Source organism: Fonticula alba (assembly GCF_000388065.1).
Source record: "Fonticula alba strain ATCC 38817 unplaced genomic scaffold supercont2.2, whole genome shotgun sequence".
Classification (NCBI taxonomy): Eukaryota; order Rotosphaerida; family Fonticulaceae; genus Fonticula; species Fonticula alba.
This window is the reverse complement of record NW_009242972.1, coordinates 2864961-2880204: the sequence shown is the minus strand read 5'-3', so window position 1 is coordinate 2880204 and position 15244 is coordinate 2864961. Positions and strand designations below refer to the sequence as shown.

The 15244-nt window shown below is 65.9% G+C and overlaps 4 protein-coding genes across 4 annotated transcripts in view; 3 read left to right on the top strand and 1 right to left on the bottom strand.

Moving 5' to 3' along the window:
• Positions 1–1115, top strand: part of H696_01612 (hypothetical protein) — a gene marked incomplete at its 3' end in the record, with an annotated part of 6545 nt that extends 5430 nt beyond the window's left edge. The window contains exon 2 of the mRNA XM_009495515.1: positions 75–1115. Within this exon, the coding sequence (XP_009493790.1) occupies positions 75–1115 (1041 nt within the window). The remainder of the gene's footprint in view (positions 1–74) is intronic.
• Positions 1116–2496: 1381 nt separating this feature from the next.
• Positions 2497–3772, top strand: H696_01611 (hypothetical protein; the record flags this gene model as incomplete). Its single annotated transcript, XM_009495514.1, has 2 exons — positions 2497–3319; positions 3489–3772. 2 exons carry the CDS (start codon positions 2497–2499, stop codon positions 3770–3772), a joined length of 1107 nt encoding a protein of 368 aa, XP_009493789.1.
• A 430-nt stretch (positions 3773–4202) lies between these two features.
• On the bottom strand, positions 4203–8140 carry H696_01610 (hypothetical protein; the record flags this gene model as incomplete). The annotated part of the gene is made up of 3 exons (XM_009495513.1): positions 4203–4746; positions 4881–7287; positions 7467–8140. The coding sequence occupies 3 exons, from the start codon at positions 8138–8140 to the stop codon at positions 4231–4233; spliced, it is 3597 nt and encodes a 1198-aa protein (XP_009493788.1). The 3' UTR covers positions 4203–4230.
• Positions 8141–10450: 2310 nt separating this feature from the next.
• The window catches only part of H696_01609 (hypothetical protein), a gene marked incomplete at both ends in the record, with an annotated part of 7499 nt that continues 2705 nt past the window's right edge, over positions 10451–15244 (top strand). The window contains 9 exons of the mRNA XM_009495512.1: positions 10451–10855; positions 11070–11441; positions 11698–12367; positions 12514–12605; positions 12854–13065; positions 13219–13373; positions 13608–13974; positions 14078–14278; positions 14535–15200. Coding sequence (XP_009493787.1) covers positions 10451–10855; positions 11070–11441; positions 11698–12367; positions 12514–12605; positions 12854–13065; positions 13219–13373; positions 13608–13974; positions 14078–14278; positions 14535–15200 — 3140 coding nt within the window. The remainder of the gene's footprint in view (positions 10856–11069; positions 11442–11697; positions 12368–12513; positions 12606–12853; positions 13066–13218; positions 13374–13607; positions 13975–14077; positions 14279–14534; positions 15201–15244) is intronic.

Genomic DNA, 15244 nt, shown 5'->3' with positions numbered 1-15244 from the left:
CCCCCCCTCCCCTCCCCTTTTCTCTCCGCCACGCCACTCACATGTGCCCCCATCTGCCTCTCCCCCACACGCAGATCGCAGTTTTCACCACGGTCGCCGTCCTTGCCTGGGCCTTCGACATCTATGGCCCCGCGGCCCAGACCATCGGCAGCATCCTTGTCCTGGGGTCCGCCATCGGCCAGCTCACCCAGTGGTGCCCGCAAATCTACACCACCTGGAAGCTCAAGTCCATCGGGTCCCTCTCCCTGCCGATGGTCCTGCTCCAGTGCATCGGCTCCGCCATCACGGCCTACTTCATCAGTACCGTGTCGCCGCCGATGCTCTGGATGCCCTTCCTGATTGCCACCTTCCTGACGGCCATCATCTTCGTTGAGGGCGGGTACTTCTGGTGGCGCGAGCGCCGTCTCGGTGAGGCTGGCAATGCCGATCTCACGCAGCCGCTGAACGCCCACTCGGCCGAGGGGTCCCCCTCGGACGAATTCTCCCCCTCTCCTGATGGCGGCGCCGGCGCCTCGCCGGCCCATGGGTCCCTGGCCCAGGCGGTCGGCGGGATCAACACCGCTGATGGGGACCTGGTGGCCGCCGGTGGGACTGCCGGCGGCCCGGCCACGGGCTTGGACTTCTCCGCGTCCATCACCGACTCCCTGCTGTCGCGGTCGTGCCGTTCCTGCGGGCAGTACATCGCCGACATCGAGTCTGTTCTGGACAACAAGCTCCTGTGCGCGTCTTGTCGCGCGGCGGGCCACGGGCCCGGCGGCAGCAAGCCGACCAGCCTCCACCAGCATCCCTCCTATGTCAGCCACCCGTCCTACGGGTCGATCACCATCACCGCCCAGACCTCCCTCAGCATGCAGTCGCAGCCGAGCCTCGATCCGGCCGAGGACAGCGACGATGCGGCCCCCGCCGGCGACAGCCAAGTCCCCGAAGACATTCCGATGACCCCGACATCGGCCGCCTCTTCGCAGGCCGCCGGGCAGCAGCAGCAGCAGCAGCAGCAGCCCGCGCAGTCCCCCGCAGCCAGTCCCCGGCTGGGCCATCGCTTCCGCCGCCTTAGCGACACGGATCTCGGGCCTGATGACTCGCGTGACGTGGGCAGTATCTTCCCCGCCTCCTAGGGCACCATGTCCCGTTCACTCGACAAAGGGGCGGGGCGCAGGGGCGGGGCGCACATCGCCATGCTCATGTGGTCTTGTGCAGGGCACAGGGCGCCCGCGTGTCGGTGTGCGTGCGGCTAGATGTGTACCACGTCGCCGCCAGGCACTTCCAGAGGCGGCCACGCCCTGCCTCCCGCCCGCCTCTCCCTCTCTCCCTCCCCCTCCCCCCCCCCTCTCTCTCTCTCCTTCTCTCTTTGTCCTTCCACTGTATGGTTCGACGCGGTCCTTTTCTGCTCTCCCCCTTCTCATCCCTTCTGTTGTGTGGATCGCCGTTGCTTTTTGTGATGGCACGGGGAAAATCCCCACCCTCCGGGAGGGCGCGCGCCGCTCGGCCGGCTGCGTGCGTGGCCCTGCGGCAATTTCCCCGCCCGGGCTCGCGCTCACACTCGGCCCCCTCCTCCTCCGTCTGAATGTCCTTGTTTTTCATCCCCCCCCCCCCCCCCCCCCCTCCACCCTCCCTCCTTGCCCTGGTCTTTCCGCCAGCCAGTTTCTATGTGTGCATGCCCACGCGCCCCTTCCCGAATGTTGGAAAGGGCCAGGGCCCCAATGTGTGAGGGAAGGAGGAAGGGCGAGGCGGATGTCGCCTGTGCGTGTCTGCCATGTGCAAGACCTTCCGTCCTCTCCTGCCCTCTTTCTCTGTGTGTCAGAGAGAGAGGGAGGCTTGCGCGCAATACAATTTGTTTCTCAATCATCTTCTCCTCCCCATGCGAGACGCTGAACTCGCCCGGTCTCCGGAGGGCGGCGGGTGAGTGCGGGCTTTTCTCTTTCTCTCTCTCTCTCGGCTTTACGCCTCCTTCGCCTCCTCCGGTCGCTCCCTTGCGCCCGGCAACTCTCGAGGGAACGGGGTCCGATGTCCAAAGGAACGCCCCTGCGCCCACTTCGTTGGCACTTCGGACAAGCCCGCCCCGCCTGCGTGTTCGAATGTGTCTCTGAGGGGGCGGCAAGGATCGGGCTCCACGCTGCCCCGTCCGGTGTGTGGTGGACCGGCGCATGCGCCCCGCCCTGGGCACCTCCCCGAGCCAGATCGCCTCCCCCGCCCCTGGGAGTATGGGCTGCGCGTGTGCGCGTGAAGAAAGCATCAGGCTCGGCCCGGCGCCGACGCCGGCCCTGGCCAGCAGCCGAGAGGGATCTGCCCCGTGCATGTATTTTTCCCGTCCCCCGCCCAAGGATGCTGAGCGTCTCAGGCTCCTCATGGCGTCTTCTCCGATCCCTGATCTTTCCTTGCCCCCCCCAACCCCAAGAACTCAACCACAACACACACAAAAACACGTGGCGTGTTCCTCGTTCACACGCCTCGCCCCCTGGTGCCTCTCGGGTTGGACCCCGAGTAAAGGAGAGAAACATGGCAACCTCGCTTGCCGGGCTGGCCACCACCACTGCCGACAAGGCCCGCATCGACATGGACCAGATGCGAGGAGCCCTGCTCCGCGCGGCCACAAGCCTCTCGAATGCATCGCTGCTGCTTGCGCGCCTCGATGGGGCAGCCTTCCCGGAGCGCCCGCGCTTGTCGCACTTCCAGCAGGCCCTCTTCCGGCAAATTTCCCACCTGCCGGCCACCGACCAGGATGCCCAGGCTGCCGGGCAATTGCTGGACCTGGTGGGTGCCTCGATCGCCGGGACCAGCCCGGCCGACCGGCTCTTCTACCAAAGCACCGGCTACGAGGAGTCCCGGTCGCCGCTGTATGCCGAAACGCTGGCCAGCCGCCACGCATGGGGCCACACCACCCACACATCGGACATCACGGCCAGCGCCCACTCTGACGGCCTCTTCCAGGCCCGCTACACCTCTGGGGAGGATTCGGTCCTGCTCGGCCTCCGAGCCGAGTCGGCCGAGCACGACTGTCCGGCCGCGGAGGGCTGCGTCTGTGGCCGCCTGGGCCCGGCGTCGGTGTGCCCGACCGAATCGACAGACATCCTGCTCCTGCGGCCGGAGCAACTGGGCCCGGACACCGCCCTGCCGGAGCACCGATCCCGGTATTCGCGCTTCGGCTGGCCACTGGCCCTCTCCCAGCAGGCGGGCGGCTATCTCCAAAAGTCCACCGAGGGGGCGGCCGAGGCGCGCCAGCTGCTGGAGCAGCTCCGGCTCTCCTCAGACCGCCTGGCCAAGGTAGCCCGCTTTGTCGGAGATCGTGTCGACCCGGCCGACCTGCCCAGCGTCTATCAGGGTGCGTATGACCCGCCTCAGGCTCCCACCCGACCCCTCATTCATGTGGCCCTTTCCTGCCACACGCACGCCGGCACGCATGTGCACATCATCGATCCGTCCTCTCACTCTCTCTCTCCCTCCCTCTCTCTCTCTCCCCTTTCCACTAACACGCTCGCTGGGGCACATAGGTGGGCTGATGCTCCGGCTGAGCGAAGTCCTTTTGAATTCCATCGGCCGCGCGGCTTCCCGAGCTTCCGAGGATGGTGCCCCGGCGTCGGGAGCCGACGGCCTACCACCGGATGGGGTCGAGGTCCTCCTGCAGCGCGAAGCCCAGGCTCTAGCTGCTGCTGCCCTTGCACTGGACTCCGAGAGCGGCCTCTTTGCCAATGCTCTGATTGACGCGCACTCCGGCTCAGCCGAGGCCCGGGCCCTGTGGCACGACTGGCGGACCCTTGGCGCCCTTCTTGAATAAACCGCAGACACACACACACACATGCACACGCTTTTCTCCCCATGGAGATCGCTTCCCGGTCCCAGGAGCCAGAGCAAGCAAAGGGCAGCATCAACATACATTCAGTGTATTCCCGAGGCAGCGGGGGTAGCGCTTTCACAAGGACAGGCCCCGGGCCTGTCGGTGCGGCCGATCTAAGTCTACGAAGCGCAGAGGGGGAAAAAAAGGACAAGCGCTTCAGGTCGACCGACCGCAGGATGAGGAGACAAGGGCCCAGGGCGGGGAGGGGTCAAGGGGGAGGGGGGAGAAAGAAGGAGAGAGAGAGAGAGAGGGAGGGGGCGGGGATGGGGGCAGGGGGAGGTGGCGTCGCTTGCGTCGCCCTGTGCGGCTGACGGAAAGCATTGCCTCTAAAAGGGGCCCAATCGGGTAAAATGAAGAATAGGGGGGGGGGGGGCGGGACGCGAGGAGCGGGAGGCTGACTAACGGACGGCCCGAGAGTGTCGACGTCGAGTGCTGAACTGACCGGCCGAGGGTGATGGCTCATCGGAGCTGCTGCTCCCCTGGCAGGCATCCGGCGAGTCGGCGGATGGCAAGGGCTCGGCCGGGGGGGCTTCCACGATTGGGCGCGCACGCTGGCGCCCCGCCGTGCGCCGGTGGTTGATGAACGGCGGGAAGCTTTCGGCCAGCAGGCCGGCCAGCAGGGGATGCACCACGGCAAGGGGATCAGCCTCGGCTGGAACATCAAAGCTGAAGGTCACATCAAAGTCGAAAGGGCTGATGGCGCTGTCCTCGGCAAAGAGCGGCGTGGCCAGGCGGCTGCCAGCCGCGTTGCTCAGCGACCCATCGACGATGGCCGGCGCGGCGGCCACACGTAGATTTCGAGCCTCAACAAAAAGCGGCCGCGGTATCGACACCAGCGGATCAAAGGTGGGATCTGACAGCAGGTGCTGCTGCATCGTGGCATCCAATTGGTCGATGTGGTTGAGCCCGGCGATCTACAGACGGCGGGAGGGGGGGGGGGGCGAATCCAGACATCGGCAAAGTCAGCATCGGGCAGGGAAATGGAGCAGACGCGCGAGGGAGGTCGGAGGCAAGCCCGCAGATGTGCATGCACACATGCGACACGTACACGAAGCTCGTCCACCAAGTCCGCATGGATGGCCGCATCCCAGGCGCCGGCGCCGGCACCGGCACCGGCACCGGCACCGGCACCGTCATCCGGGTGGTCTGGCAGCTGATCCGGCAGGTGGGCTGGCGAGTCCGCAGCCAAGGCCGCCAGGGCCTGGCCGATGCCGGACCCCGGGGTTGGAGCACGCAACGACAGCAGGAAGGCCACCGCATGTTTGCATCTCTCGATGAACTCCAGCCGCGCGGCGGCGGCCAGCGCCGACGACGGCCGAAGCTCCTCCCCCACGCCCGGAGGCCCGGGCAGGTAGAAGGGCGCCGTGGGGGCCGGCAAGGGCAGGCAGTCGGCAGGCGGCGGGCCATCGGCCCAGGGAACCAGCGGCGGCAGGAGGCTGGCCACACGCTCGATTGTCGGCGTCAAGACCAACCCCCGGTACGAGCGAATGGCATGCGGCCCGGCGTGCCCGAATTCCAGCAGCCCCCAGCACCAGGCATCCACTGGCGCCTCGCCATCCGGGGCCGGAGGCGGGGACCGACTGATCGGAGGCCGGTCTTCCGGGCGTAGAAGCTCCGCCAGCGCCGGCAGGTCCACGGCCGGGGTGAAGTTCCTCCCCGGGCCAGGGGTCCAAGGACCCGGGGCAGCCAATGGCGTGCCATCCAGAAACAGTCGACGGACGAGACGCTGCGCGGCGGTATTCCACACCGCGGCCCCGAGAGCCTGGAGATGCTGTCGCCGAAGGCGCCCGGGAATGGCATCATACGCCTGGCGGAAGACCCTCTGCTGGAGCTCCTGTGTGGGCACATTCGACGGGAGGCTCAGCTCGGCCGACAGCATGTGCAGATTGCTCAGGATTTGCCGCTTGTTCGCATCCAAAGACCGAGGCATGAGAACCGCCTCCGGAACCATGGGCTGGAAGTTGCCGGAGGCCATGCTTCCGATTCGGGTGGCCGGCCGACGAGCGCGGGGGCCACGATGAGGCCCGGCACTGGGCTCGGCCATGGCAGCCGCAACGTCGTCGAAATCCCCAGGCCCGCCGGGGGCAAAGGGGCGCAGCTCGCGAAAAAGCCCCCCCTCAACGCGCACAGACTCCGACGCCACGCGCCGCCAATTGCCCCAATGCCGGGCGATGCACTCGCCCAGCAGATCCCGAAGTGACGAGTCCCCGGGAGAGGGGGGAATGTGATCCACCAGCGAGAAGGAGGAGTAGGGTGCCGGGCCGAGGGCCGCCAAGCGCCGAGAGAGGATCCCAGCCCGGAAGATGTCCGCCATCGGCGGGCTGATGGTCTGGTGGTAGGCCGTGTCGCCGAGCATGGCATCGCGCACCGCATGGAAGTAATCCCCCCGGACCAGGGCCGCCGCTTGGATGGAGCTTCCCGCCTCGGAGGACAGCCGGGCCCCATGGGGGAGCATGTTCAGCCGCCGGGCAACCGGAGTCGGGGCTCCACATGCCGAGGATGGCAGCCAGGCAGCCCGATGCTGGCGCCAAAAATCCCCCACTGCGCCGCCCTTCCCCGGGGAGGAAGCTCCCCCGGGAGTGGAGGAAGCGGCGGAGGCACTGCCAGGCGAGTGCGCCCGCTGGCGCGCATGCTTATTTGGAGGTGGCTTGGCGTGTGGATGTGAGGTGGCTGTCGGATTCGGGCTCGGGGCCGGGGGGGTGGGAAGCGGGGCCACCTGACCGGCTCGGCCGCCGGCCGGGGCCGGGCCTCCCGGTGGCTGGATTAAAGCCGCGGAAAAGAGGTTCGGCACAAGCACCGCCCGCTCGGGGGGAATCCACCGGGAGGGGTGGAGCCGGTCGCGATTGCGCTGCTCCATCACCGGGTCATACCGGCCCTCGAGCAGCGATTCGGTCGTGAGGGCCTGGGAGAAGTCCGGGGAAAAGGGCCCCGGGACCAGGGGCCCATGGGCCAGCTGCCAAGAGGTGGTGGTCCACTCGGCCGGAGCCGGGGCCTGATGGCGCATGTGAAAGGACCGGTCCACGGGCCGTGGGCCGGCTTCGGAGCACAAGGCCGCAACATGGCCCTCATCCGGAGGGGCAAAGGCAGTCGACAGGTCGCGGATGTTCTTGGCCACCGTCTGTAGCAGGGCGTCCGACCGGAGCCCGGCATTCTTGTCGAACTCCATGAGCCCCGGCGCGCGAATGCCCCGCGCCGTCACCCGGTAGGACACATGCCGGATTTGGTTTGCCGTAAGCCCACGGTCACTGAAGCCCAGCCTCCGGGCCGCGAAGGCCACCGCGGTCTCCTGGTGTCGAGCATGAAAAAGCGGCTCCACCTGCTCCTCCATCCAGGGTTCGCTTTGGCGCGGGGCCTTGGGGCCGTGGTGTTTGCCCTCGAGGATGGCCTCGAGCTCGGCCCCGGACCGGGGATTGGACACCCGGCCGAGGCCTGCGCGCAAGGTCGGCAGGGTGTTCCTGTCGCCACGCGGGTGGGAGGGAGGGAGGGAGAGAGAGGATAGGAGGAGGAGGAGGTGAGACATGAAGTCGCATGAAGGCGCTCCCGGTGCGTGAGGGCCCGGGGAGGGGGAAGGAGAGACAGGGCAGGGCGGGGGGGGGGGGGGGGGGGGGGAAGGAAGGAAGGAGGCACGCCGTACAGATCCCCGAAGACAAAGGACTCCGGGCAGGCGAGGGCATGCTCGAAGGAGGGATGGAGGATGGACACATGGAAGCAGCCCCAGCTTTCGGTGACATCGGCATACAGCATCGGGCAGCGGACTTGCAGGGCCGGCGGGGCCGGCTGCCGGGACCCGACAGTAGGGCACAGCTCCTGGCAGCCTGAGCCGGTGGACACCGAGCGCAATACCCGCCCGGGGTGGGCGAGCTCATCGGATTCCAGCAGGGACAGATGATCGAGCGACTGCCGGGCGGGGCCCCCGGCCGGGGAGGATGCGGCCACGTCCTCTCGCGATGGGAGAGCCGAGTGGGCGGTCATGGCGCAGGGGTCCCAGTCCGGGCGCGAGCCAAGATGTGCGCAGAGCCGGGCCAGCACCTCGCTGGCGGAGATGTTGCACTTCTCCACTTGCCAGTAGGACCAAAGCAGGGGCCGGCGCCGACCAGCGGCGGCGCCAGCAGGGGCCAGGGACCCGGAATCAGCATGTGACGGCTCCCGGCCCCGGAGTCGCCGGCTTATCAGCAGCTGCATGCCCAAGGACCGGGTATCGGACACGACTTTCGGCGAGTGGCGCACGTGCGAGGGTGAATGCCGCAGTGCCAGCCGGCCAAGCACCTCCCGATAGGCGTAGTCACGCACAAGGGCCCGGGGGATCATGGCAGTGACAACGACGGCGGTGGCTGAGGCAGTGGCAGCGGCGACGGCAACGGCGACGGTGGCGGAGAGCCATCGGCGCCGGCCCTTCTTGGCCCTGGCTGTGGTGGCTACGGGAACAGGGACAGGCAGAGGGGCAGATGGCTCGGAGAGATGGCGATGGGGGGGGAGGGGAGCGCGCGCGGCTCGAGCAGCAGACGCAGCCGGCCGCCCACAGCGGAGGGGGTGCGAGGCGCGCTGCGTCGGCCAGGCAAGCGCGAGGGGTGGACGCTGGCAACCGACACAAGGAGCGGGAAGAGTGGAAGGAGCGAGAAGGGCAGAGGTCGAGGTTGAGGAAGGCGCAGAGGAGGGGAGAGAGCAACATCAAGAGGGGAGGCAGGGGGGGGGGGAGTCGAGGAGGGGTACTGTCCATACTCCCCACATGGGGATGGCCCTGGGATGGCCGGCGTTTTGTCCTGCCTGGCTGGGGCTCGGGCCTGCTCCCACTGGCGAAGGGCGGCCGCCAGTGCTGGATCCTGAGACGGGAGGGGAGTCGGCGGGCGGGCAGGCGGGCGGGGAGAGGATCTCCCCGAGCCATCTTCGTGCGTGGGGAAGCCACAGAGACATGGCCATGCGCACATATCATCCCCCGCCGGGACACGAGCCCCATGTCCATGTCCTTGTCCTCGGCCTCTCTTTGGCCCCCCCCCCCCGCCTGGCGCAAGTGTCTTCCCCAGACACACGCTGGCTCGGGGGGGGGGGGGGGGGGGGGCGGGAGACAGGCGTGGCGAGCGTAGCTACGGCACATCGTGTGCCCACGCGCGCGTCCACCGGAGCATACTTCCCCATAACCCGCCGAGGACTAGATGCCGATGTAACATCGATCGTTCTGGAGAGGGTGTCGCCGTGTGATGCGGTCGCGTGATCCATCCCTGCCGTGGGCGGTCGCTCTGGGGCGTTCTGGCCTTCCAGCCAGCGGCCCAGGTGCCAGTGATTGGACGCTCGGTGAGAGGGGTCTGACATGGGGCGGCGGGGGTTGCGGCCAGCGGGGCCTTGGGGCTTGGCCGGCGCCGCTGGACTCGCGGAACCGGGGACTCACTGGTGCTGCTTTGTGCGGGTGGCTCTGTTTTTTTTTTTGTTTTTGACAGTTCCGAGTTCCCAGCCGGCGGGCCACTACGATTGCCCCGGCCCCGCGCCCTCGGTGTCGTGGACTCGCGCCTGCTATGGACCCTGAGCGGAGGCGGCTGGCATGTGCCTGGGACACGCCTGTGCCGGCGTTCGCCAGGGTGTGGGGGAGGAGGGGGGGGGGGGACTTTCGTGTGTGTGCGTGTGTGTGCATCGGCCGGGCTTGTGTGGGCGTCCTCTTGTCTCCTCTTGTCGGTGGCCGAGCCGGAGAGACCGTGTGGGCGCGCCTCAGATGCACCCGGCACTGGCGGCCTCTCCACAGAGGGAGGGGGCACCCTAACCGTGGAGGGCGGGGGCGGGGGGGGGGGGAGACTCGCCAAGGGGAAGGGCAAGGGGGGGGAAAAACCGGGAAAGAACGCCATCTGGCAGAGGGCGAGGAGGACCTCATGTCTCCTCTCCGTCGCCACCGAACTGGCGTGCATCGGGCCAGGTTGGCTGGCACGACGGGAGCCCCTTCCCCAGGGAGGCCTTTCAGAATGCCCGCCTCCCCCTCCGCCCCCCTCCCGGCATGGCGACGGGGGGGTTGCACCTCCTCGCCACGGGAGACACCGGCGCACCCATGCGCCGGCACCTGTGGCTGCTGCGTGCTGGACGATCACCCCCAGGCAGGGCCGAGGGCGCCTGTGGCCGCACCACGGCCTCGGGCTGTCCGTTGTCCGGCCGGGGATCTGCCCCCTTTGTGCTTGAGCCTCGCTCGACCTGGGGGCACATGTGCACACACACGCGCGCGCGCGCACGCGCGCACTTGTGAATGTGCGCGTCAATGTCCAGGTACGGGTGTGTGTGTGTGTGTGCGGGCCCGCCTACGCCTTGGGTCAGGGACGCCATGGAAATTGCGTGCCATTCCCCTCTCTCCCCCCCCCCCCCTCCCGGGCACTGGCAGGTGGACAACCAGTAAAATCCAAATGGCGACACGGCCCTGCTCCGAGAACTGAAGAACCCGCCAGCCTCCCTCCATCCCCCCTCTCATCTTGGCTGGCCCGCCTTTTCTTCCCTCCTCCCTCCGCTTTCTCTCTCTCTCTCTCTCCCCCTTTCCCCGCCCCCGCCCGCAGTTCCTCTCCGGTCCGGCCCTCACCCCTCTCCGCGCCCGTGGCCACCACAACCTCCGGGTGGATGGTCACTTCACCGGGTTCCAAATCCAGCCGACAGATGCCATCCGTGACCGACACGTCGGTTAGACGTCGGCGACGCACGCGTGTGTCGCACTTTGGCGAGCCATCCAGCGACCACACCCGGTCGACGGCCGAAGTCACGCATGCCACCCCGTCGGACCGGTCGAATCTCGGCAGCGGGCCCTTCAACTGCTTTAAGGCCCCGGAATTCTTCCCCGCCATGGAGGACTTTCAAGACCCGCTGGCCTACATTGACTCCATTCGCCAGGACCCGACGGTCCTGCGAGCTGGCATCCTGAAGATCGTCCCCCCGCCGGAGTGGACGGCCAAGTTCGCCCCGTCATCGCTGCCGCTCGAAGAGCTGTCCCGGCTGAGCACCATGCACAATGGGAAGCTGGTGCCGACCCCGAGCAGTCGCCTGCTGGGCCGCCTGTTCAAGACGGTGCGACTGTTGTGTCGACAGCGGGGGACACTTTGTCCGCACCGTCTGTCGCTATCCCGACAACCGCCAGATGTCCACACACACGCACACACACACACACACACGCACACACACACACACACACACACACACACACACACACTGACTCTTTCTCCCTTTCTTTCCCGTGCCCCTTCTCTCTCTCTCTCGCACACACACACACACACATTTACAGACCTTCTTGACGCGCAAGCAGACACTCAGCATGCTGAACATCCGCTTTCGCGCGCGCAACCTCTTCTTTCAGGCAATTCGCGACTACTGGTACAATGGCACGCATCTGTGCATCTCGCGGCAGTATCTCCAGCCGGATGCGCCGCTGTGCGGCCATGCCCAGCGATTCAGCTTCTCCCAGTCCGACCATTCCACCCTCCTGCAGGGGGGCTTGACTGTGGATCGGACCCAGGATCCCCGCAGCGCGGATGTCTACTTTTGTGCATTCAGCCGGCCCCAATGCCCGGTGTCTGTGCGGATCCCCAGCTGCAATGTGACCATCGACCTGTGGACACTCCATTCGCTGGTCGAGCAGTTCGGTGCCTTTGGCAAGGTGCATACACTCTCGATGGCGCTGGCGGCCGGCCGGCGCCCTGCTGCCTGGCTTCTCTGCTCCCTCCGTCTGCTCCTCCTCCCTTTGCCTCCGCTCGCCTTTCTTCTCTCATCCTCTGTCTCCCTCTCTCTCTCTCTCTCTCTTTGCGTGCGCTTATGTGCTCACTGCGTGTGATATGCGTGTCCCTTCTCCGGGGGCCGGCGCGGCGGGAAACCCCCTCCCGCTTGGACTGTCCCCTGGCGTGCTCATTCTCCAGCCCATCCGCCACTCGGCTTGGCATAATGTCGCATCGCGCCTGGTCCCGCCCACCACGCCGGACAACATGCAAGGGGCGGAGGAACTCCTGGTGATCATGCAGCACGCATATAACATTCATGAGACCTGGATTTCTCCGTTCCTCTATTATCTGTCCGCCACCAAGGATCTGCTAGCCGCTGAGGGGGCCGGAGTCGCAGCCGCCAGCCCGGCTGCCACGTCTGGCGTCATCAAATCGGGGTCTCCCGGGTCCGGCTCCTCGACCGGCAGTCCCATTCTCGACAAGACCTGCAGCCTGTGTCAATCCACATTCCGGCTGAAGGCCGGGCTGCTGCATCATCCGCGCCAGTTTCCCCTGACCCGGCCGCGGGCTCTTTGTTTGCATGGGCTGCTGGCTTCCTCGTCGAGCGACCCCCTGGGCAGCAACTCGCGGTCATCCAAGCGTCCGAAGGTCGTCGTCGATGTCAGCCACGATTTGAATTCCGATCTCCTGGTGTTCCCGGATTCCCGGCAGGTCGAGTGCTTCGATTGCAAGCAGCGCTACCATGCCGGCTGTCTGCTGGCTGTTGGGTCCTCCCTGCCAGATGAGTATCAGTTCTCCGGGCCGAACCGCAGCACTCCGATCGTCGTTTCCCATGATTGGTCTTGTCCCCTGTGCCTGAAACGCCCGGGTATGTGCCGGTTTCCATCCCCCCCCCCCTGTGTCCTCATCTCCCATCTACGCCTCCCTGGCTCGCCTTTCGCATTGACCACATCCTCCCTCCCCGACGATCAATCTGGCGCCCATCCTCTGGCTGCCCATGCGACGGCCGTACAGACAGTCCCTTTGGGTTCCTCGAGGGGTCGAACTATACTCTGGAGAGGTTCCAACGCTTTTCGGAGAACTTCATGAGGAATTACCTTCGCATGGTGCGACCCTTCCCCGCTCGTCCGGCATCGCTTCACACCCGTCCATCCTCCCAGGGAAGGGCGGAGTGACCACGCGGCCGAGAACCAGGGGGGGGGGGGTGGAGAATCGTGCCCATGTCGACTTGATGCCTCCACTAGCCTGCTGCATTGTTTCCCTCGCTGATCTTTCTTCTTTCCATCCCTCCTGCTCCTCTTCTCCTTCTCCCTACCGTCTCCTCTTGCCCTTGGTGGTCTTCGCGCCGACGCAGCACAAAATCGAGCAGACTGCCATCGAGGCTGACCCGGCGCTGTTGGAAACGGAGTTTTGGTCGCATGTCGGCGACTCGGATGGCTTCCTGGAAGTGGAGTATGGCGCTGACTTTGAACTGCCGGAGCCGGGCCCCGCCAATCCGGATCCCATCCCATGGGACATCGCGGGCTTTTCCACCCAGAAGGGCTCCCTGCTGCGTTATCTCAATGGGTACACAATCGTGTTTTTTGATTATGGCAAAAAAAAAAAGACGGAAAAGCGTGCCCAGCCCTCCCTGGCAGTCGACTGACTGGTCCTCCTCACCTGGTGTCCATTCTCCCGCCTGCACTGTCCCCTGGGCGCCATGGGCACGACCATGTGCAGGCACATTTCCGGCGTCACCCAGCCTTGGGTCTACATCGGCATGCTTTTCTCGGCCTTCTGCTGGCACACCGAGGACCATGATGCCTATTCGATCAATTTCAATCACTTCGGCGCCACCAAAACCTGGTATGGCATTCCCTCCTCGGATGCGCTGAGTGCGTTTGCTCGGTCATTGCTCCTCTTTTTCATCTTCCTCCCCACCTGCGCCTGCTGCCCCCCCCCCCCCCCCCCCTCCCCTCGCACCTCGCCCGTGGATACATCGGCAAACACACACACACACACACACACACACCTGCCTATATGCGCGATTTGTGCACACGTGCGACGCGCGCGAGACCCCCCCCCCTCCCGTGCAACTGGACTGACGCAAGCCCACCCCCCGCACCCAGTGTTCGAACGCCTGATGAAGCAAGAGTCGCCGGAGGTCTTCAACAAGAACCCGAACCAGCTCTTCGACCTGGTGTCCATCCTGAGCCCATCGGTCTTGCGGGAAAATGGCGTGCAAGTGTCCTACGCGCACCAGCGTCCGGGGGAATTCATCGTGACCCTGCCGCGGGCCTACCACTCCGGCTTCAACCAGGGGTTCAATGTTGCGGAGGCGGTGAATTTCCTGCCTCCCGACTGGGCCCCCTTCGGTCGCGAATGCCAGGAAAAGTACAGCTTCTTCAAGATCCCGCCGGTTTTCTCGCAGGACCGGCTCACGTACTTTGGCCTCCTGTCGTCGGCCATGGGTCGGTCCCTTTCGTCGTATGAATTGTGCGTCTGCATGTGGCCTTCCCTCTGCGCCTGCTGCCGGTCAAACGGCTGATGATCCTCACCAGCTGCCTTGCATCTGCGATCCATGGTACCGTGTGCACAGCCTCGTGCGCGATTTCGAGAAAACCCAAACCCAGGAGATCACCCGGCGCCGGGCCCTCCTTGCCCAGGGACTTGAGTTGGTCTCTTTGAGTGGGCTAGATCCGACGTTCTGTCCGGCGCCGGATCCGCAGAAGGGCCTCCCGGCCACGCTTATCGCCCCGACCTCCGCTCTCGGCGAGGACCCCCATTGCCATTTCTGCCTGTGCGCAAAGCCCCCTTTCCCCCGTCGTGCTTCGCTTGTCTCTCTCTCTCTCTCTCTTTCCCTTTCCGTGTTACTCCTCCCTGTCCCCTTTTTTATGTGTGTGTGTGTGTGTATGCTATCAATGCTGCCGTCTGACCGGGGGCCCCCCACCACCCTTCCCTCATCCGCTCTCTCTCCCTCTCTCTCCCTCTCTCTACTCTCAATCCACCTCTCCCCTCCTTTTTTTGACCTCCGCCTTGGGGCGCCCGTTGAAAAGCTCCCTTTGCTTCCACTCGGCGGTGTTCTGCCCGAGTAGTCGGCGCTTTGCCTGCCTGCAGCATGTGGATAACCTCATGACCGCCGCGGCCGGGACTGCCCCCCTCGCCGCGGACACCAAGAGCCCCTCTCATCCCCTGAAGCTGGCCATTCGCCTGACGGATCAGATGCTGATGGATGCCACAGCCATCGGACAACAACGCCTGCGGGAGCTGACCCTCTCTCAGTCTTGGTCGGCGAAGGTGGTGTCGGCACTGGATACTCTCGGCACGCGATGCCTGGATACCTTGAGGCTGCTGGCCAATCCAGACCACCCGCTGGCACAAGCCCGGGCCCCGGTCCCCAAGTCCATGCTGCCCACCCTTCGGACCCTGCACAGGGAAATTCCGGTGGACCCATTGACGCACTTCATCCAGGACTTCGTGGAACTGGCGGACTACCTGAACCCCTCGATGCGTTCGAAGCGGGGGACCATTTGCAGCCTGGACTTCGAGCACCAGTCGCTGGCGTCTCTGGACAGCAAATCGATCCCGCACATCCCGCCGGCCATCTTTACGGAGGGCTACTCGGTGGATGATCTGCGCAGGGTAGTTCACCATGCGAAGATCCTGCGCTTGCTGCATCCTAGCCTGGGGTCCATGATCGAGCTGCTGGATCGCGCAGATCTGTGCGTCTACTTCCCCCGTGCTCTCTCTCTCTCTCTCTCTCTCT